The 23,772-nt window shown below is 40.0% G+C and overlaps 1 protein-coding gene across 1 annotated transcript in view; it reads left to right on the forward strand.

Annotated features, from left to right (window-relative positions):
• Window positions 1-7,766: 7,766 nt before the first annotated feature.
• cyth3b (cytohesin 3b) overlaps window positions 7,767-23,772 on the forward strand; it is a 29,584-nt gene continuing 13,578 nt past the window's right edge. The window contains exon 1 of the mRNA XM_026361466.1: window positions 7,767-8,096. Within this exon, the coding sequence (XP_026217251.1) occupies window positions 8,078-8,096 (19 nt within the window). The 5' untranslated portion in view covers window positions 7,767-8,077. The remainder of the gene's footprint in view (window positions 8,097-23,772) is intronic.

Genomic DNA, 23,772 nt, shown 5'->3' on the forward strand with positions numbered 1-23,772 from the left:
GTATGTTTATTACGTGCACTGTGTAAAAAATTTTAGAAAAACTGGAACAATTTCACTTTAATGAAGTAAATATCTATACCGCACGACATAAACAGGCATGTTTTTAGTCCTCTGTGGTTGGGACACTTTATTTGAGGTTAGCTATATAAATGGTACATGGTTGTTCTGCAGAGATTTGTTATAGGAAAACAGCTACCTGTAAAACACACTGCTCTTCTGGAAGTTTACAGTCTGTGATTGCAGTCTGAAAGGAAGTCACCACATGTTCTTAGTGTTTGTACACACTCACTGTTGGTGATTTTTTTTTTTTTTTTTTTTTTTTTAGCTGTTTTTGTTTACTTGTATGATAAGTGTGTGCGTGGAAGCCAGTCACAGAACCGAGGTTCAGGATGGTTGAATCTGGGAAATAATAAATTAATGAAATCGCTATGCTCAGCCTTGTTTGTTATTCTTCGTTAAATTGTCTTTTTATTAACTTTCCCTTTGCATGTTAATGACACTTCCATTCCCTAGTTTATGTTCAAACAACATACAGCAACAACAACAAAATGCGACAAACCCCTTCCCTCCTGCTTCCCCCCTTCTCTGGTCCCATATAGAAATTAAAAAAGAGAAACAAGAACCAAATGAATTTAAAATATATGTTTTATCATGACACTCGTTCTGTAATCTTTATAAATCAATACAGTACACGGTAAAAGTGATGTTAAGATTTTAGGTTATTGTTAGAAACAAAAACTACCTTTAAATACTGTTATTAAATACAAAGTTTATAGTCAGCAACATCTACTTTTATTGAAGCATCTGTAACTTAATTCAGATATCAACAGATATAAGTAAAGTGTGGTTTCAGTTATGGTTTCTTATAGAGCTCCTTGAGAAGATGTTTTGACTTGTCATAGTAAAAACAAACACAGGTTTCATCAGTAATGTTAATTAACAATAAACCATCACCTTACAGATATTGCGTAGGCAGAAGCCAAAGTGTTTTACCTACTGTGATATTTTTGTTTTTTTGATTGCAAAAACTTTACTGAACCATAAACTGGAGCTTCCTGAAGTGCCCATTACTTGACAATGTAGGGTGGGTGATCTGGTTCTGGTTTACTTCACAACTCTTCCCTCTTCTCTGGTGTTGTGTACACACGGACAGTACCTGTGTGTGTCTTCACTCTGTGCTTGTTATGCTAATGCGTGACAGAAGACAGCATTTACTTTTAATTAATCCCAGGCAACAGCTGCACAAGCATTTTTACCACCCAGTAGAAGTGGAAATACAAGAAGAACAAGAACAAAGTAGGATAAAGTTCAGTTCCTCTCATTAAGTTCCTGTAATGGATAAGTATAATTGAGCTGTAATACTGTATTTGTCCACACAGGGGAAGCAGCTAATCACAGTACTGGATCTCCCTCCCTTTACCTGCTGACACAGTGGATAAATTACACAGTTAATGAAGCTTTACCACAACAAGAACTATTTGTCTCTGTGGCAGAACAAGCACATTTCAACGTAAAACAGATTCTGATGTTTTGTTTGTCACAACTGATCTGTTCTACACAGTTATATGTTGTTTGATACTTAAAATGTGCCTATAATGAGCTTACTTTTGGACAGGAAGCATGAATTCATCTTGCACCAAAAGATCTATGTGAGTCTTCCTCTTCTCATCTACATTAATTCAAATCTTCTGTGATCAATTTCTGTGTTAGTAGAGAGCGCTTGTAATGAATGAAATTTAGCCAGCTGACCCATTTGGCACATATTCTGAACGTGCATTTCTTTTAAGTAGATTTCCAACAGCTGACACCCCCACTCAATACAAAATGTCCCCAGCAAACTTATCCTAACCAGTCACTCTGATGCCAGGCTGCAGCGTAAAACCATCAGGGGTTGCCAAGGCAACTATATTTCTCCATGCGACAGACAACCCTTCCTGCCTGCCCCCCTTTTCTGGAAAAAAGAGGATTTATTTGTGAGGGATTTGCCAAAGGAAAATATTTTAATAGGGTTATCATAGAGGACTGGCAGAGAAAGAGATCTATAGATGAAGGATAAGTCGGTATCTTTACTCTGTTTTTGCCAACCACCATTTTTACCCTCAAAAAATGGGTTTCTGGAATAAAGATTATAGAGTTTTAGCCTTTGGCATCTGCAGCAGCTCACATGTGTTTCATTTGAGTGAGTGTGAAAGAGCGATAATGCTGCAAATGGAAATAGCAGGGATTCAATTAAAACTGGAATGCAGTGTATTTAATGCAAAATCTAATTCTGTACATAAGCTCTGAACAGTTTATCTGTGTGGGATCTTGAGAGTTGATGTGTAGCCTTATTGGACAATGTGTTTAAGAACAGATGAGTTTCATTTTTACTCTGTGGGATCTTAGAGAAGTTAGTTTTATCATTGATAGTAAACTGAGTGTGGATTTGAGCAGCAATTTTTGTTGTTGCTGTTGTCACTTTCAGTTTTTCGTCTGAATTGTAATTGAAAAACATCCTATTGAGTTTCTGAATGCTAAATATGTAGTGTAGGTAGAGCAGGTAACTGTTAGCATAGCTTAGCATAAAGACTGGAAACAGGAGGAAACTCGCGTCACTCTGTCAAAAGAAAACAGAATCCATATGAAAGTAGAAGTGTAAAGATGACAATGTGCTGTTTTATGGAGGCTCAAGTGCTGACGTTTTTGCAGGAGATATGATCTGTCAGAGAGATTTATAAGAGCTGGTAGGTGGATTTTATTACTTTAGACAGAGCCCTGCCAGCTGTTTCCCTGTTTCCAGTCTTAATGCTAAGCTAAGCAAACTGCTGCCTCCAGCTACAGACATTAGTACAAAGAGGAGCCGTAAGAGCTACGAACCAGCTAAACCACTGTTTAAGAAAGTTTTTTTTTTGTTAATGTCTTGTTTGTTGCTTGCTGCTCTATTTTTTAACACCTGAGCTGCAGTTCGTGGCAAAGAAAGAAACACTTTTCTATGCTCAAAAATCATTTCTGTTATTTATTTTAACCGCTATGGCTTTAATCCACTGACAATATTTTCTCAGTTTCTCAAGTTTAACCAATCATAATGCAATTATTCACAGCACATATTTGAACCTTTAGATCATGGTCTGTCAGACTTCATTTTGAAAATCCAAACTGTTTATATGTACGCCATCAACTTTGTGCTTGACTGCCAAACAGGAAACAGGGCCTAAGTTGTAGCAAACTAAATGTCACATGTTGTTTGGAATCAGCTCCTACACCATACAAAGATTTTTTACTTCACAAAAGCTGAAACAAAAATCCCAAACCAAGAACAAACATCATACACTGTGACTCCCAGTGTGTCAAATGATAATTCACTCAACAAACAGATTTCTATTGTCGCATGATGGTCATCACCATGACTGACAGTGACAGACATTTATAAGTGTCATGCATTAAGCACAGAGCACGGATTACTGATGCTAAATGTAATCAAATAATAATCCGCAAGATTTTAAATCTGATGCATTAGTCTTTAAACTGTGATTTATACTGATCTCTCTGACTCTCAGTTTGAGGTTTCAGTGGAACTGAAGTGAGTCCAAACTCGCGTATCACATCCTCTTTGTGGTTATTTGAATAGAGGGTCCAATAATAATGGAGTTATACCTTCAGTTTAAGTGCTTTTGACTGGGCATGAGAGACATATGCAAAAGAAAAAAGAGATCTGGTGCTGAGATGAGCTCCGAGCTGACCTTAAATCTGAATCAGAGGAGAGGAGGAGAGGGGGAGGAGGAGGAGAAGAAGTGGAAAACGTGAGGAGGAGGAGGAGGAGGTGGGAGATTGGTGGTGTTTTATTTGCTGTAGTCACATTGTGGGACTAAAATAGGTCATACAAGCAAAAGAGCATATGTGCTTAATTTAGGTGGTGTCAGTCTGACATTTTTCTGTTGATTTAATGTGAACTTTTCTTCTGTAATTTCACAGACTCCTGCAGTTATTTGGCAAATAAGTGCAGCTTTATATTAAGCTTCTTTTGACCTATTCACATTTTATCCTCTGGTAGCTAAAAAAGAATTTATCTTGTTTAAACTGTCAAATGCATTTGACTTTATTTGCAGAGTGGTATTAAAGGATCTCAGTTCAACTTTTGATGCTTCACAAATAAGCACAGATGCTTCTTAAGCATCATGTCACTTATCTTATGTGCTATTTTACTGTATCCTAATCACACAATTTAATTTAATCGCTTCATTTAAGTGCGTTTGTTCATTTTATAAATGAGTTTATGGGATATAAAACCTTTTTGTAATGTTTAAACATGAACTATATACTCAGTAGTTTAATTCCTATGAGGAATAACCTTTATTATGTGTTATGTAACCACAGCAGGTCTAGCAGGATTGTACTTTAAATGGGGACAAACTCACACACACACACACACACACACACACACACACACACACACACACACACACACACACACACACACACACACACACACACACACACACACAGCTTTACGTTCATAGTCTCAGACACTGCTGCCTTTGTGCTGAGTAAACAGTCTCCAAATAAAGGCTCCACTCATATGCGTCCTTGGATTCAGAAAATGTACTTTGCCCTTCGATCAAATGATGGCAGGAAATAAGTGGACGAGATGCAGAGTTGGATATAAAACCAAAGTGACGGAAGAAGGAAATCCTGTCGCACTGTGCTTCCTGTGACCTCTATAACACACACACCATCACCCATAGATTAACCTCATCGCCCTTCAGAACCGGAAGGAGGTGTGAAGCCCCATCACATCCCCTGGTTTAGGACTGGCAAGGTCAGGGTTTGAGGTATATAGACATTAGAGGAAAACAGCATCATCAGCAGAGAGAAGGGTGACCTACCGATCAGCATTAAGTTCCTTTATCTACATCAGTCACAGAACTAAACTAAACTGACTTAATCAACTTAATTTCTGCTGTGAAATACCCTAAATAACATCAGGCTCCTGCAGTTCATAAAGTTCAAACCACAGCTTATCTCCCTTAATTTAAATTTGGAAGTGCTCTTCTCGCTGCCTGCTCATATGTAGGTGGGGGTGGAGGGCATCGCTGCGGGCTTTAACGCAGTGACTCGAGCATATGAAGTTCTCTGACTGCTCAATCAGGTCACGTGAAGTCGGTCAGGAGTAGCACAGACGTTTTCCAGGATGCTTGGCCTAATGTGCCAGACGTGCGACTCCCTGGGGGTACGCACCCTCACCAGCGTGAGACGGAGTCACACAGCACTGAAGACCACAAACACGCTCACTTCAAGCCACAAACTTCTACTTTATGGTGAATTTAAGGGCTTTGTCCTGTAGCGTGGAGATGAAAGAGTCCAGTTTAGCCCAACATGGCAGGAGCAAATTGATATTTTGTTGATTTTAAAGCTCTACATACTTCATCTGCATGCTCCCATTCCCCCTCATTACCAGCGATATCTGGGCCACACTCAGAGGTTTTTCTAATGACTCATAAACACACTAGCATTACATTTATGTGGAATAGAGTGTAGTAAGTGTGTGCACTTGCTTTTATTGGCACTTACTCTGACTCTCACTAAGGATGTTCTGCTTGACCACGTCCAGCACCGACATTAAAAGAACAGTGACACTATGTTTGTTTAATAATGTCACCAACATTATGCATATAACATATTTTACACTTCTAACACACAAAATATTGAAAAAATCCCTGTTTGCTAACTCATTTGCATCAATGCAAAAGATCATAACCAGAGGGACCGGAGAGAAAACAGTCTTTTTCCACGAAACCACTACTACTCACAAACACTTCTAATTTAATCTCTTTCAACTTGCCTTCAGATTAAAGCTCACAAAGAATTCAAACAAAGAAATAAAACATATTTTTTCACTTTCCTTTTTCTTTTCTTTTTTTTTTAAAGTGCCACACATGTTTAAGGATTTAGTTTCCTTTAAAACACATGGTTAGGTCATCATAGCCCACGAGTCGTGCCAGAGTGCAGAGAAAACAAACACTGTCTGGATGCACGTTTCCCTAATATTCACACCTACCTCTGAACTTAGGGCAGTGTATTGTCATTTGGCACCAAACTGCACCAGACTGGTTTGTGCTGAAGTGAGAAGGGGTTCAGTGGATTTCATGTGAATTTACAGAAAATTACTCATTTAAGCATTCAGTGTCTACTTTTGCTCTGTGTCAATCAGTTTTGTATGTAACAGATCTTCCCGGCAAAGAGGAGACAGTTCGCATTCTGCTCCCACAGTGTTTTAATGATTATAACTGGGCAATGTTTCGATCATTTAGATCTCAGTCAAGCACAAAAATAGTCTTAACCTCACAACGGCATGAAAAAGTCAAGACAACTATTTGTGTTATGTCTGGAGGATGTCACTTTGTTTAGACAGAGGACTGAGAATGAAACATTTGTCCAAAAGAGACACCCATGAATAAACAAATGAATGAATACATTAAAACATCTGTTCGTGCTTGACCATTGGAGTAATGCACACAGGAAGTGAGACCCCCCTCCTTCTCTGTGGAGGCAGGAATGCTGTAATTGAAAACACGTGTGTTGTGGAAACAAGCTCTGTGTGTGTGTGTGTGTGTGTGTGTGTGTGTGTGTATTCTCCTTTTGACTGTTTCCTAACCTGGTTGCTCTCCCAGCTTATATAAGACTCCCCTGCATGGGGTAAAGCTCATCATTGGACGAAAATAGTAACAAATGATACTAAAAACTGCATAAAATACTGCACATGATTATAGAGAATTTAGTTTTAGCACTTTCTGCTACTTATTTCTACCACACAACATGTAACATTGGACTTTTTTATTTTACAGTTAGTTAATTACTTTATTTTTTAAATTTGAAATAGAATTTACATATTAATCTTATAAAATACTGACATTAAATATTAAGCATTGAGAAATACAGAATAATATACTGCAAAATTGTTTAACACTGGGGCCATTTACTTAATGGTTACTTTTACATATAATAAAAATACATTTACAATTATGTTTCTTTACTTTTTCCTGAAATTTGAATGGAGAGTTTTTACTTTATCACTTTTTCACTTTATGGTTTTGGATGGTTTCCTGTGTAAGCATAGACACTGCTTACACACAGTGCTTGTGTTTAAACCAAATTATACATGAAATGAAAAATGGTGGAAGAAGTTGTGTTATTGTGAATAGGTGCAAAGAAAGGTCATTTAAATTTTGCTTGAGTAAAAGTGCATTAATATTAGTAAAGGTAAACATAGTTGTAGTACACTGCATGTAGGAGTCACTTTAATGTCGCAGTTGATAAACTGTGTCATAATGTATTTGTTGGTTTTATTAAATAAACTGTTTCAAAAACAAGCAAACAGCAGCAACATGAACAACAACATAAGTGTAAATGACTATATTTGTGTAAATGTACTTTCCATCAGCAGGGATATATTCAGAAATGATTTTACATATAGTTCATTTTGGTATTTTCTCAATCAGCAATAAATTCCTGAGAAATACTCTAATAATATGTAGAGATGTTTTAGACATAATCTCACTATTGACTGGAATCACGTGAGTGATGCTGACGCGCAGCTGAGATCTGATGAACCGCATCTGTTCAACTCTGCAAACGAACTCTTCCTGTTGTGACTTTCACAATAAAGCTCGTTGTTTTATGAACGAGCGCCACTCTTTTATTGTGAAGACCGGGTGACCTCAGATCCTGACTTGTTGCGGCTGGGTGCTGGTTAACTTGACGCATCCGTATCAACTATTCTCCCGACACTAGTGGAGTGAAGGCGTATTTGGAGGGATAACGATAACGCGCTGTGCTGCTGTGGGCAAAAAGACACCGCTGCTGCTCCTGCTGCTGCTGCTGCTGCTGTCCCTGAACGCACCACTCACTGACGGACGGGAAGCGCAGGGGCTGCCTCGCAAATGTGAGGTGTCAATGGCCACAGCATTGCCTATAAGAAGACAACCTGTGCACCAAATGCGCACTGGAAATTAGGACGCGAATTCGCTATTAATTGCGTTTTATCACACGGCCGAAGTTTCTGTGATCGATTTTGGGGGATCCTAATTTATAGGCTGCAATCATGGACGAGGACAACCAAGGTATGATCCAGTCAGTCAGCGCATTTTACACCGCTGATGTGTATCTGTTTGAGTCGGAGACATGTGGCTCTGTAGTGTAGTGTAATAATAATAATAATAATAATAATAATAATTGGATGGATGGTTACTTTTGTCCCATGATTTCCTTTTAGACTTGACGTGGAGTTAGTTTTATGCCACGCACATGCAGCAGCAGCATTGATCCCATCTACCCACAGTCATCTGTTTTCCACATTTCTGGGACTGACACGAAGTTACCTCCTCTAAATGGAGAGAGAGCCCCCCACTCACTTATGTTGTGTTATTATGATTGCCCGATCAGTTAAATGTCTCATGAGTGACCTACATTGAGGGTGATGATAACAAGGTTATCAGGCGTGAATGCACAGTCGTCGGATCAGTGTCATATTAACGCTGCAGCCAGGAGATTTGGGTTTATCTCAGCCTTTGTTAGATGTGGACTCTGGTCCACAGGGTCTTGTCACAGTCATGAGACAAATATTCATTGACAAATAATGTGTTTGTTAAAATAATCTATAGATATGGATAATTCACTGTAACAGGAGCCTGCACACTAGTGTTCATCCAGCCATAGTTCAGCTTAGGTGTGGAAGTAGAAACTTTTGAAATCTAGGGGGTCAGACACAAGCACGAGCACAGGAGTTTGCAGGAAGGGAGGCACATTTGCAAAATGAGTGAAACGTAAAGCTCTGATTCTCTGTACTGTACATTATTGATAACATATTTGTCTATGTAAAGGCTGCATCCATTCATTGAATATCTGCCCCTTACTCAGCACTGGGTCATAATAGCAGCAGGTTAACTAGGGCAGCCCAGATGTTCCCAGCGCCAGCAGCTACCCTACCGCACTGTGCAATGTAATGCAGAACAGCTTTAAATTATATCACTTAGTTGTTGATGTTTCACAGTCCATACAGCCTACAGTCATGAACACATTAGGAGGCTCTTGTCCCGGACCTGTCCATGACACTAAAGAATCAAGAATCAAATCACCTCTGCAAGTAAGTAAGTGCCATCCAGTCACATGTTTCTCTGCTTGCAGAGCTGCAGGATGTGATTATTTGTCAGCTTACTGCATGCATGCCATGCGGGCATAAAGCTGTCATTGTGCCTTGTGCGGCCAGCCTGGCCTCCAGCGGTGGCCCACGTCAGCACAGCCCCACAGACAGACATATGGTGCTGCGATGCAAACGAGGGATAACAGCCGGAAGCACATAAACACTTAAATATATTCATGGCTGCACACTGATGCACTGACACTTGTGCAAATAAAATTCCCCTTGTAGCACTGTTTTCAGTGAAGTTGGACGGATGGATCATGACTTAGAATAATAACTGTGTGTGTGCATGTGAGCACGTTTGTCTTCTCATCTGGAATAAACTAAGTGCTGGATGTTGATGGAAAGAAAAACTGCAGAGCTCCTCTTTTGTTTGGATTTTAATTTATTTAGTTTTGTGTTGGAAAACATCATCTACAAATTACTTCTGTTTATTACAACAAGTTAGCACCTGCTCACACACAAACCCACAGAAGATTTGGCCACTGTGGGGGTAGTAGGACAAAGATGAGTATATGCGATCATAGTGGTTAGGATCACTGTCATGGAACTAGTCAGTGTGATGTGGTGGGTAGGTGGCAGGTTGGTTGACAAGGTTCAATATGTCAGTCACTCACATAGTACACACACACTTTGCCAGGCCACAAGTCGAGTTGGGCGGGGGTGGACAGAACAAGATACTGAAGTGTCAGAGAAACGGCAGACGGGGAAATGATGGAAAGAACGTGTGACCACAAAGAGTGAGACACAGTTGTAGTAGCAGAGATTGTGAGAGTGAATGAGAGTGCGAGACAGGAGGTGTGTGTGTGTGTGTGTGTGTGGTTGGGAAAACGAGGGTGGGATAAAGTGCCAGAGCAAATATGGAAAATGTCCAGTGAAGTATGGAGCGCTGCCAGAGAAAGACACAGAGGGAGAATGACGGTGGACTAGATACTGAATCAGTTCTCCAGTATGTTTTAAGAGTTTCTCTCAGTAGACGTCCCTCTGTTTTGTCATAATTACTGTATGTCACTGAACAGGGAGAGGTTTCTGACCACCAACAGTGTCATACTTTGACAGGGATTCACTTTTCACTTTCTTTCCCTCTCATGTTGTGATTTTTTCCCCCCACTTATATTTGGGTAAAACAATTCTCTGTGTCAGACAAAGAAACCAACAGCCCACATTTTTTTAGGCCATTCAGCGCAGCTCAGTGGGTGGTGGTGTTGGTTGCCAGCTCTACACACTGAAATATCTGAATATCTGAAGACATATATGATGGGTTGCCATTACATTTTGTACAGGTCTTCATTGTCTCCAGATGAAGAAGTACTTTAGAAGTATAATGGCTAAAGTGTCCTGTATAACAAATTAATGGATTGCTATAAGTTCTTGCACACATTGGTATCTCCCTCTGGATTTATCCTAACAACTTTGGTTAAAAAATAGTTTTCTCCTGTTTCACCTTGAAGCCAAAGCTCAGTTTATACATTTGTGATGCTCTGTTTATAGCCTGCAAAACTAATGACGTTACCATCAGACTTTGTGTTGAGTGCTAGTTTGCAAATGTAATCATGTTAATGCGCTTAACTGTGGTAGTCTTTGTGTTATACATTCTAATTAGTAACAGGGCTGTAGCATCTTTGTCTTGTTTCATTTTCACCTGTCTAGTGATGTGTTTTAAAAACTTAGCTTAATGTACATTCATTTTTCTTGTCCTCTTTCTATTTAGTTTTATTCCTAATTTGTGAAATTAAGAAAAATGGCTCTATAGTAATACATTTGATACCCATGACAATCAATAGCAAAATGCCTTCTGACACTGTACTCACTCAACGGACAATGGACCAACAAGAGCCCACAAAACTTTGCAGCCTGTGTGAGTGAAGCTTACTGTAACACATTCCTGTTTTGCATGACTGACTCTGATACTCCATCAGATGTACACCTTCACATCTCCGATCTTGCTGCTCCATAATAACGTTTGTTAGTCATGAGCTGTATACAGTGCAGTCATTGAAGTCTGCATTAATGATGCCCACATGGCATGAGCTTCACAGCTCCTCCTGTAATGGCCAACCAGTTGACTGCTGTATCTACACACTTTGAAAACCAGCTATTTAAACTTGGCAGATCGCTGTGTGAATGTGTGTCAGTGTGGTCTGCATGGTCATGGTATGCTGCAGCCCAACTCAGGCGAGGAGAGACGCACACGACATGCTGGGCTTTGAGATCTCACAGCCATTCATCTGCCGTCTGCGGGACAGTGCCAGCAGCATCCTGCTACATTCAAGATCTGTGTTTTTGTCTTTGGAGTAGATTTGCAGCTGCTGTATTTTCCCCTCACAGCCCACATGCTGTCAAGTGGCAAGAGAGGAGAGTCGTGAAGCATGGGAATAAATAAAGTACTGCACACACCTCGTACTAGTATGCAGAATGACTACCTTCCCTCTCTGGTAAAGTTTTTGAGAGGGGTCACCTAGTTCACTTCTACTGAAGATATCTATAGAAAATGCTCTTGTGTGAAAGGTAGGCTGCTTTGGCTTCAAGTAAGGGTCTGTATGGAGCCTGTGTGATGGCGAAGAACCTAAGGGTCTTGCAGGATGTCAGGGAGCAGCAGTGGGATGGTGCAGTGGAAGCACAGAGCCCTAAAAGTTTGACGAAAATAACCTGTTATATGGTCTCCTGTTCTTCTAGCTATGATGTATGCACATTTTTTCATGTTTGAAATGTCCATTGTATTATTTACTTTAAGGTTTAGGAGTTAGTTTTGAAGCAAGTCCAAAGAAAACATATAAAGTGTGGCCTTGAATGTTATAAGGATATTGCACAGAGTTCTGCACAGGAATAAAATTAACTGAATCTGGCCCATGTCTTTAGAACATAATCCAATAGAGCCTGACTGAAATTGCCAAATTTAACAATCATCTAACGTTAGATTGATTAAAAACAGTAATCATTTTTCAGTTTCTTTGTTGTGTGTTTGTACCTTACTCTGCTGTTTTTCTGTATTTTGAAAAGTCTTTCAGATTCTTTTGCTCCCATCAGTGAGACTGTCTGTTTTTTTCTTTGTTTTGACTGCTGCGGACTCTCACCGCTCTCACACACTGGTGGTCATGCACAAGCAGTCCGGCTCACCACGGCTCAGTAACTGCTTTGAAATGCTGATGGGAAGATAGCGAAGACGTCTGGCTTCTGTATGTGGCTTGATGTTACTGTATAGGTTAAAGCGTGTGTGCGTGTTTCATCTTTGACTAAAAGGTCACTGAACAGAGGGCCCTTGTTGAATTTGGCCTCCCAGAATATCAGATTGCACATTACACTTATGCCCGATTTTTCCCCAGTGGTTTAAGTTGGGCTCAACACACATTATGGAGTTCTTCTGTGCATGAGCTACTTGCATTAACACGAGTTTTAAGTGAACATGAGTTATGAATGCAAATCCTCTTGGCCCACCATTGTTTTGTCTGCTTTAAAAATGGGTTTAAAGTAGTTTTAGAAGTGGCTCTGGAGGCGAGACTTAATTTTTGTGTGAAGTAGAAGAAGAAATACACATAGGGACGTTTTCAACAAAGCATCCAGTTTCTCCTTCATCTAACAGACATCACTGTACAGGAAAGGTCCACTGCTCAGCATTCACAGATTGGGATCTGTCTTTGTACCATTAAGACCATCAAGGGGCTTGCGTGGAGATCTTTCTCCTCTTTGGAAAGTAAAATAAAATAAGTGTACTAAAGGCCCCAGGAGTCTGAAGTCATGTGCTGAAGCGAATTTCAGGCAAAGAACGTCCTGCTCCACTTGGGCCTTTGTGGGAGTTTGGGTTCATGGCTTCCATTAAAGTGTGTGTGTGTGTGTGTGTGTGGTTCAGGTCTGTCGGAAAAGGAAGAGAAAGCAGAACAGAGTGGACAGGAAAAGGGAGGACTGGAACAATTACAAACACACACAGATTGTTTGACTTGCTGAAGATGCAGGAAAAGGTGTATCCAGTACATCCACTGTTCACACTCTGAAAACACAACACACTCTGTGACGTGTGTGTAGTTTTCACCCCTAATACCAGTTTATTACCAGTTTCACAGGTCCATTTGTTTTTATTACATAAACTATTGAACAAGGTTATTGTAAAGTGATACAACGATTATCTGCCATATATTTGTTAAAGTACAGTCAATTGTCACTTTTATCATACACCAAATCACATTTGTGTGTAATAATACATCCAATAGTGTGTTTTATATGTCGTAATCGACAACTCAAACTTCATTGTGTAAAAAAAGCACAAGTGTAATGAGTGGGAGTTTTTATTAATAAAAAAACACATACATATACATGGCAACATATTGTGTGTGTGTGTGTCTGTTTAGAGCATCTGGAAAGGCTCCAGCCTCGTACAGCCCTCTCGTCTCCCCCCAGGGGGGCTTGTGGCACTGCCACTCCAATGCCAACTCAGCTTTTAAGAAGGGATTTGTAACACTCAGTGACTCACTCAGGGGGTCAATGTGTCAGTAAGCTACTATAGTACATCCTCAGCCTTTGCCATACCTTGTATTTTTTCATATCTTTGCTGAATGTTCATGTTTCGAACCCCTACCCCCCACTCATTTTTGCTGTAAGATGCTGCTGCAACATGCAAAATTCCTTCTTATTTGATTGGATGAGCTGTGACTGCACTGCTGGTGCTGTGAGAAAGGCTGAAGTTGTTGCAGTCATCCAGTCTTTCCTTCCACATCCCCCATCATCGGCTCTGTGCTATTGAGAATGGCAGCAGTGTTCAGACACTGAGACATGCAGGAGGATGACCATGTGACACACAGGCTGTTGAGCAAACTGTCAGTGATACACGTGTGTCTCTGTGTGTGTGCGCGACACAGTTTATTTGTACAGTGAGTCCGTTTGTATATGTTTACGAGAGAGGGATGGAGACTGGGACATGCAGCAGTGGCACAGATTCAAAGAGAGCCTGAGAAGGGAGACGGTTGCTGCAGTCTCACAGTGTGTAGAGTCAGGTGCTTAAAGTAGGTTAGTGGTGCAAAGCTCAACCCAGCTGTGTATATCCCATGCATCTCTACTTCCACTATTTCACTTGTGGAGGCATGTGTGTGTGTGTGTGTGTGCATGTGTGACTGCGAGTGTGTTGTATGACTTTATATGGTGTGCATCCATGCTCACATAGGATTAGCGAGGCCTTCAAGCCCTCTCCATGCATACACAAATGGATGGGATCAAGTGAGGAAGGATAGAGATGACAGTTAGTGGATTATAGGTCAGGTACTTAGGCTGCTTGCTGTCACTTCCCTACTGGAGTGCTGGAAAGTGTGCACACACGCATGTGCATATACACACATGAATATATACTGTATATAAACAGATTCCATCAGGGCAAAAAAGGCAGACCTAAAAGAAAAGAGGCAGAAAGAAAATGCCTTGCTTTGTGTTTTCTATTCTTGACACAGTCTGCCATGTGATTTATAGTATGGTGTGTCACCAGGATTTTCTGCTTCTCACTTTTTTTTCCTCCCGTTTTATGCTCTTTCCCTTGGCCCTGACCCTTGAATTGTTGAATTGTTTTCAGAGGTATGATGGCTATTGTTGCCTAAGTGAGGACTGTGAAATATAAAATGAATGGCTTTCACAGTAGCAGGTCAGGGTGACACTATCCAGAATAAACCACAAGGGCATTGATAACCGGCTCGCTCTACAGGGACAATGGCAGCTTGACATACCTGAGGTGCTTTCACCAAGCCCTTACCACTATATACACACACACTAACACAAACACACACATACACATGGGAACACTTTCTCTCCCTGTCCACACCATGTTGCATCAATGTCAGAGATGATGATTGTGCATGATTGATAATGTGCTGCTGTGGCTTTGAGTGGGTTCTGACCCCTGTACCACATACAAACACACGCATATGCACACTAACACAAAGTGGGCTTGAGGGCTTCTCAGAGGGCGAGTGATTTACAGGTTCCTTCGCACATGTGTTTAATCTGTTCGTTGACCTCTGTCGTGTCAAGTTTTTGTCATCATCAGTGAGGACGTGCACTGCAGACGACCTTGAGAAGAGCGTTTTTCAGTTTTTATTGTTGTTTCTTAGTGATGTAATGTGGCCCAGAAAGAAATGATCTCAACGCCTCATAATTCATCTTCTCATAAACGGACTCAGTCAATACATTAACTCAAGCAATAACAAGTAATTATTGGTTTTCCCTCAGGGAAATGTCAGTTAGTGCAATTCAGAACATCAGCAGCTCTCGGGTGCTGAAGCTCCCCAGAGATCTGGGGTTGTCACACTTTCCTGCAACCTGCTAGGAGGCTATTTGTGCTGAGTTTCAAGGTAAATGCATAATCTCTCACTCCCTACTGGAATCTTAAAGGAAGAAGAAACTAGTCTTTTACAGTAGTATTCAGTTAGATGAGAACAGCTGGTATTCAAATGTGTGACACAGGAAATACTTTTAAAATGTTATGCAATTGCATGTAAAGAGGAAGTGCGGGATACTGGTCCTGTGTCTGTCGCTATTTTCATATCTTTCTCACATCACGTTTTTCTTCCGTATTCACCCTCTATGACTCCTCTGAGCTGTGTAGACTGTAAGCATATGGGATTATACAAAGATTTTCATGTTGTAATTTCCTTATGAAGCAATAAGTTGGCTCAAAACTGTGGGACAATGAAATTAAAGAATCTGAGGCAAGAATTCAAATTTAAAGTCAACTTCTAACCAGCCAATGAGAGTTCAGAAAAAATACTAAAGAAATGTTTTCAGAGGTTCAAAATCTGGAAAACCCCTCTACACAGATCTTGGGAAGAGCAACAGTCTGACCTGAACCGCCCACATATTTTGAGTAATAAAGAAATCCAGGCTTAGGTTTTAGCTCTGTTATGAACTTGTTTGCTCTCTCTCCTCTTTCTCATCCGCCTCCTCAGCTTCCTGCTGCCTTGGAACGACAGAAGTAGAAGTGGAGTCCTGCATGGCAGCTGGAGCGTCTCTTCATCATTCTGCCTTCTTTTCTTTCACTCTCTCTCTTGTGTATGTCTGCACTACACTTTTCTAGATTTAAGGCCTGTACCCAATATAAACAGCCTCTGTCACGTGTAAGTCCTACTCGTCTGCTCAGGGCCTCCATATCAGACTGTGGGCTGATGAGACACTACAGTTATTTCCTGAGTGAGTCACTCAGGACTGTGGGGGTCTGTACAGAGGCCCTGCTAAAAGTTACTGGAGGCCTTTTACATACTGACAGCCTGCACAACTTCACAGCCAAGTAGCCTGGTTTACTCAGGACCATATGTATTTTTTTTTATTTAGTACTACAGCTCAAACATAACTTTGTTAAGAATGATAATTTATTTTTGTTTTCTGCACTCTGTTTTTCTCTGGAGCTGATTCCCCACTACCAGTGATGCATATTGCTCTGTCAGAAGCTCCACCTTTTGCTTTGTGCATTGCAATGTGGCACAATAGTGTCCATCAACAACACACTCAGTCATAGTTGTATGCACTCTGTCTGTTCAGCATAATTAAAAAACAATTTACTAAGAAGCCACTGACGTATCTGCCACTGCCAGACACACCAACAATGGAGGTGATTAATTTTTAAAGTCGCCCTTGTTTTCTGTCTTCAGGTAACATACATACAAGATGTTTAAAAAAAGTCTTTAAAAAGTAACAATAGATTTTCTCCATTTTATTTTAAAATATATTTAAACCGCCCCTGTAGTGTAGCGGGGCTCTGTACACTCTGTTGTTCTCTGTGGGGGGATAAATACCTGCAAAGCCAGGTTCCACTGTCCCAGCTTTTTAAATCTTTATGTGTGAACACCTTGTTGGAATTAGAGTGTGCTGTGGATGCAGGATGCTCACAGGTCAGTGTTTAGAATGTGTAACATCTAGGTTTTCTCTGATTTCCTTATTCTGATTATAGACTTTCAGCTTTTTGTCAGGAATTTTATGATGCCGCCGTGCAAGCTGGTAAGAAAAGATGACAGTGGGTGGAGAGTGCTGATATTTGCATTCCTGCTGCACCCTGCGGACACTAGGACTGGCCCCACACGTGTGGTAGGTGTTATTGTGTAACAGTTAAATCCTCATTTAATTTGGAAAGGTCTTGTCTAGACAGAGCATGAGATTATAAAAAACATTTTGCATAATAAGACAGAAGAGATGAAACAAAGATTTGCTAACGCCGTCAATTAACAGATCAAATCGCAAGCTGTCAAGATCGTCATCTTCCTTTCAAATGTCTCTGTTCTGTCTCGGGACTGAAGCAGATTCTGAGCAGGGTGGATTCTGCGTGAGAAGAGAAAGTCTCAGTTTCTGCAGTCAGCAGTTGGCAGGCAGATGGACTGACCATTTAACAGTTGCAAAAAATCAGTTTCAGCAAAAATATTCATTTAAAAGGAATCATCCAGTATTTTGCTGTAGAGGAAACGATGTAAGAAGTAATAGCAGTCGTAATGAAAGACTCTCTATACTCGCAGTCACGCTTGTAATTGAGCAAAGATAGAAAAAAAACCCCAAAAGAAACAAGGACCCCGCTGCCAAAACCACTCAGCTAATTTGTCTGAGGATTGTGACATATGACGGCCCAAAAATAAACCAATCAGATGCCGTTTTTCAAATGCAAAGGGAAGAGAAAACATTTTTTTCATAGTGAAATTTGGCAAACGCACTACTTGTTCATGAATAAGTGACTGTGACTAGTGGGTTCTGTGAGGAGACTGTCTTGCTTCAAGGGATTGTGTTAAGAGTCTTTGAGGCTTAGAAGAATCAAACGGCCATGTTGCGTTTGATGTAGCCTCAGATTTTTTCTTGTCATCTAATTTTCATAAAGGGAATGTTGTGGAAGTCTCTGAGATAAGAGCTAACAACAAGTGACAAATAGAGGAGAATGACCACATTATTTGTATTTGGCAGCGACTCTCTTTCAGGGACAATGGGTGATTACACACTGTATTCTAAAAAGAGGAAATGTTCAAATACATTCATCAAAAAACTTAGTTTCTAAGTCTTAGACTTGAGCCATGGGTCTAGATGTTGGTGAACCATCAACAACATCTTGTGCCTCTGTGGTGGTGATGGCCATGGCTTGGGGGCGTTATGGTTTTGGGTTGTCCGTCTGTTTGTCCATCCCATTCTTGCGAATGCGGTATCAAAAGATTTCCTTGGGGGAATTTCTTCAAAACTGGGACAAATATCAGCTTGAACTCTACTTGGACTTTGGAATGTCTATTAGTTTTAGTTTTTGAAATTCAGCCAAAAATGTTTGAACTGAAATCAGATCTGGAATATGACAGAAGACAAGATGAAGAAAGCTGGGCAGGTCATCACCTGTACAGTGAAATGTAAAGTGCTGTGAACAGTTTAAAGCATTGAAGTAAGACTCAAACAACCAGAATTCACATTTGGAAGTGAACTGTGTTGCCTTTTGGTTTGGCTGGTTATGAAATTGGCTGATGGACATTGTGTTTATCTGATAAAAAGATATGCATGTAAATTAACATTATTGAAGCCAACATCATGAGGCAAATGGGAAACTATCCCAATCCTCTGTTTTATTAATGTGCACAGACAACTTCTTTAAAGATAGTGACTATTGTGAATAAGAAGACTTTAGTTAAACTGGATTTTTTTTTTTTTTTGCTATTGAAATTTTCAGAAAACAAGTCATCTTGATTTATCTTTTGTACTTCAGCATATGTAGTTGGACACACACTAAATGAACAGAAACACAGATGCAAATCTAATTTTGTTGATGGTTCAGAATAAAGTTTTTTGTTAAAGTGACTGCATTAGGTGAGCATTTCCCTACACACTATAGATTGAAGAGACTTTGCTTATACATGCTGTAGCTGTCTGTGAGTTTTCTTTCAGGTGAAATGTGGAAAGGAGTTAATGTCTGTGTGAAAGTGAGCAGGTTGAAGCAGAAAAGCTGGGTGAGAAAAAATGCAGAGAACCTGATAAAAAGAAGAGACAAAACCAGAGGAAGATGTAGCGAGCTGGCTGGACCAGACTGGGCGGTTGCAGTATGAGGAATGTGGGCTATTTTCATACCACTACTGTCATCTGTCAAGAGGCAGGAATTGTCAAAGAGGCTGTCAGAGTGTGTGTTAGTGCTTTGTGTGCGTGTTCCTATGAGTCTGTGCACGCTCGAGAGCTGTGAGTAGGAGTACCGCTGAGGGGAAAAACAATTACTACACTCCTACCAGCCACAATTGCAGCTTACACGAGTGGGGAAACAGGCAGCTAAAAGCAGTTTAAGATCTTACAGCAAGCCAGCAACAGTACAGACACTTACAGTACTGATCATCACAAGGACACAAACACACACACACACACCTCTGCTGATGGGATGTCAGTCATTATGGGAGCTGGAGAGAGGAAAAAAAGATGTGGTATGTATAGTATTTAATGCAGCAAGTATGGTTTGTATGGTAAAAGGACTGTGTTGGACTAGATGTGAGTATCTTATTTTCACCCTAAGACACATGATGGTGTAATATGAACAGAAATTATAAAAGAAATAAAAGGGATACACCTAACAGGCTCTCTCAGATTAATTTGAACAATTTGGAACTGCATGTATTTGCTGTAGTCACGCCACAATCTAGTATTGGCTTGTTGTGAACTTGTGTAAGTGCTCCCTAATTAGTCTGTGGTGGGAACGGCCTCAACCTGTTTATGTGGTTGCTATTGTTACTGGAAGAACAGCCCACTGGTCCTAATCGCTGCAAATATCCCCTCTATTGTCCCGTTTGGTGAAAGTCAGGAAATGTTTCACTTGCTCTGTTCGCTGTTTGTTTCTGTCATCATCTGCTCGGGATTGTCACTCACACACACACACACGTTCTGACTCATTGAGTGTAAATATTCCCTGATTAATGTCAAAATAAATAGTTCAAGATACTGCAAGTCTAGAGTTATTAGATGTTGGTTTTATTGCATTTCTGTACCGTTTGGTTTGGGTGTTTCCAACTAATTCTAGCCTTCACATTGGCAGCAGTTTGACGTGCAGTTTAACAACCAACTGATTGTTCCTGTCAAGGGGTCAATTTTAACCTCTAGTGAGGTTGTTTTAATGTTATTGGAGCATCAATTAGAGCAGACTATAACTTTATTTGTTGTCAAAGCAGGAAATTATCAGTAAAGAATACACAGAATAAGTGAGAAATTACTCCATATCAGACTCAGTAAACCATTACAGAACAATTAATGGATACACACACAAATAAAACGTGTGTGTGTTATATACATCAATTTTTATTTATATATACTTTTTTAATTTATTCATTCAAATTCAGGACAAAGGGGATTTCCAGTCAGTAACAATGAACTGAGCTTCCTGTACTTAGCCATGTTATATAACTTATCTAATTGTGGGGTGTTTGTTGTGAACCTACAGTTTTTACAATCTTAGCCAATTTGTTTTATTTGCCACAGTCAGATTACCAAACCACGCTGAGATATTTAACACAGGATGCTCTCAGTCAGGCTGACATACAATCTTTTCCATTTTACATTTTGACTTACTCCAAAGCCTGATGAGAAATTATCTCAATTAGCTTATTATAAATTAAATCAACATTGAAATTCAGCTTGCTGACAATGTACTTTACAACTATTAACAGCTTCTGCAGAGTGACTGGTGAGTGAAAGATGTGTTACTGCGCCTGTGTAATTTTGTGGTTTTGTGGTTCCTGTAACCAAATTAGCGGCACATGCAACCATATTGTCCACATCTATTCTAGTCAGTTCTTTTTTTTTACCAAGAGCATTCACATCACAACCTGTTGGTCATGAGTGAGCACTGTTGGTGTGGACGTTTCACATTGTAGCTGTTGACAGGGGATGATTAAAACGTGTTGTGCAACTGTGCAGTGTTGGCCTAGCTATGAATACATATATCTATGTTGACTGATATTTGAATTAATGCTTTAATTTAATAAGTAAAGGTTAAATTCTGATTAAATTTAAAATAATTTCTTAAGACCTATTCATGGAAATAACAACAATAACTAATAATAAAGTGAGCTGAACATGAAAAATAAGAATTCTGTCTAGAAAACTAGACAATTCCCAAGGAAAAATGAATGATGATAAAATATATAAACAGTCAGCAGTGCAGCAATGCAACTAATTCAGAAACATAAGGATTCCATAAAGATAACACAAAGGATCAGTATGCAATTCCATCTTCTCTACTGCCCTTGGTGCCAAGGATGTTGGAAAGGTTTGACTGTCAAAGGCACTTAGTCAATGACTTTGTGATCTGCCAGTAAAAGCCTGTCAGAAGCAGATCCCAATCTGACCCATCAGACAGTGACCTGTCTCAGATCTAAGGTCTCCCTGACTGGATTCCCATATTGGCTGGAATGAGAAACAGCACAGTGGTGTATCATTCAAATACCTCAATTATTTTTCAGCTTTCAGTTGATTGACTGTATGTGTGAGTGCAGCCTAGACAGCAGTTTTAACATGTGGGTCAGCATTTACACCAGCATATTAATAGTTGTGCTTGTCTACATCAAGCATAACCACAGATTGTGATCACTGGATCCACCAAAGGACGTCATTGATATTATAAAAGCACACTTCATGACTTGGCCTGAAACACGTCCTGTGTTATCAGTGGCATGAATAATTAACATGTGATCCCTGTTTCCTTTTTATGACCGGTGTGACTGTCTAGATAAGAGCAAGTCGTAAGTTACAGTTATAATAGAGTCATGAGGTTTTGCCACTGATGAGAGCTAAAAATACAAACCTGAACTTCCAGTGACCTTAATGTGATCCGATGAAAAGCTGATTTGAGTTTGTGTTTTCATTCTTTGTGGAAAATTATTGACTTCATTTAAGGCACATTCAGATATACATCAAATTATTTTTCAGGTGGAGCCTGTGTCTCTTTTCTGTTCCCTCTTTAAATATAATAACTGATCCCTGCACCCTGAAAGTCCCCAAAAACGCTAAATACGACCTTATGTCTTGTGTTGTCGGTGCGTGTGAAATAACCATAGCAACAAGTACACTGAATCTTCCGTTGTTTCACAGCACAAGCCACAATTTCATTCATCTAGTTGAGAGATTTTAATAAGTGGCTGCTCAAGGAGAAAATATTCTTTACAAGTCAGAAAAACAACTCTGATTCAGCTTAAGTGAGAAATCAGTGAATGGAGAAAAATGGTGCAAATAGTAATGCACTAATGCAACGTGCTGCTGTTCTGTGCAGGATGAATCCAGTACAGGACTTCCAGACTTCAATGCAAAGAGGCAATCGCAAAATCTAAAAAAACTGAATTTCATCATCATTACGTTAATAGAATTGCGTCCTCAATTCGAACTCACTTACGCAAAGTCTCCCATCGTTCATCAAGTAAATGCTAATGTGTTTATGCCTCGGTGGCACATTGATCCTGACCCGGCCCGGCTTGAACGTGAGCTTTGAACTGACGAGAACAGGAAAGTCTGATAACCCTTTGGCACAGCAGCTACTCGTGCATTTTTATTTGAAAATCAATGGGGTGGAAAAAGGCTAAGTATGCAAGTTTGCAACTATTATGATGATGTATTGATTATAACTGGACCAGCTGCCCCGTAAGTCATAATATGAAAGGGCAGAGTGCTGTATTAGTAATCCACTCTGTGTTGTTGTGTCTGGGGTTAAGCAGGTAGTGTTTGTATATTACCTAATATGGATTATTTTTCACGAGGGCTGCTCTCCATGAAAATGCACACACTCACAGATTCCTAGACGTTCATGTATAATGCATCAGACATCCAGTCTTTGACGGTAGAGTAGTAGATGCCCTCACAATGATACCACACTCTTCCTCTGCCGTTTCCACATTACTACAAAACACACACAGCAGGGGAATTGTTACCCTAAACAGATCCTGTCTCCTCAGACAATTCGTACCATTCTCCCGTCCAGCCAAGCTGTTTCAGCCGCAGTAGGAAGGACGGAGGAGTGTTTTGCGCATTACAGACGTGGGCTGCCTGTAGTGTCTCTCTGCTCCACAATTACTGCTTTATGAGGCGACTTTTGTGAAGCCAAGAAAGCAGAGCAGTGCAGGCAGAGAGTGTGAAGATGTCTGGTGGGGCTTGTGTCTGTTCCACCAAAACTCTTTCTTTGCAGCTCTGAGCTTGCTTTTGTGTCCTCAGTTTAAACTGACATGCAGACTTAACCTTTCCAACGTTTTTTCCTCTTCTTTGTTCTAAAGCTGAGTGAAAGCGTTGGTTCTGTCAAGTGCTTTAGCAAGTTCAAAAATGAAATGAGCTACCCATCTGGGTTTTTAAAGAGTAGTTTGACATTTTGGGAAATATGTTTCACGCTCATTTTTTTCCCTAGAAGTTAGGCTATGATTGTGGTACTACTCTCATATCTGTACAGGAACTGACGTACAGTGATCAAAAACTCCAAAACAACAATGACATTGACCTTAAACACACACACACTATGCAACAATGCAAAGTAAGTAAGTAAGCATTTTTTGTATCTGTTCTCATCTCTTCACATTCATGCAGTAGATTCATTAGGCAAATAATAAATGCATAATTATTACCACCTGTAAAGTTTGTCTGTATTCTGATCTGGAAACACAGTG

This window comes from Anabas testudineus, chromosome 8, assembly GCF_900324465.2.
Source record: "Anabas testudineus chromosome 8, fAnaTes1.2, whole genome shotgun sequence".
In the NCBI taxonomy this organism is placed as follows: Eukaryota; Metazoa; Chordata; class Actinopteri; order Anabantiformes; family Anabantidae; genus Anabas; species Anabas testudineus.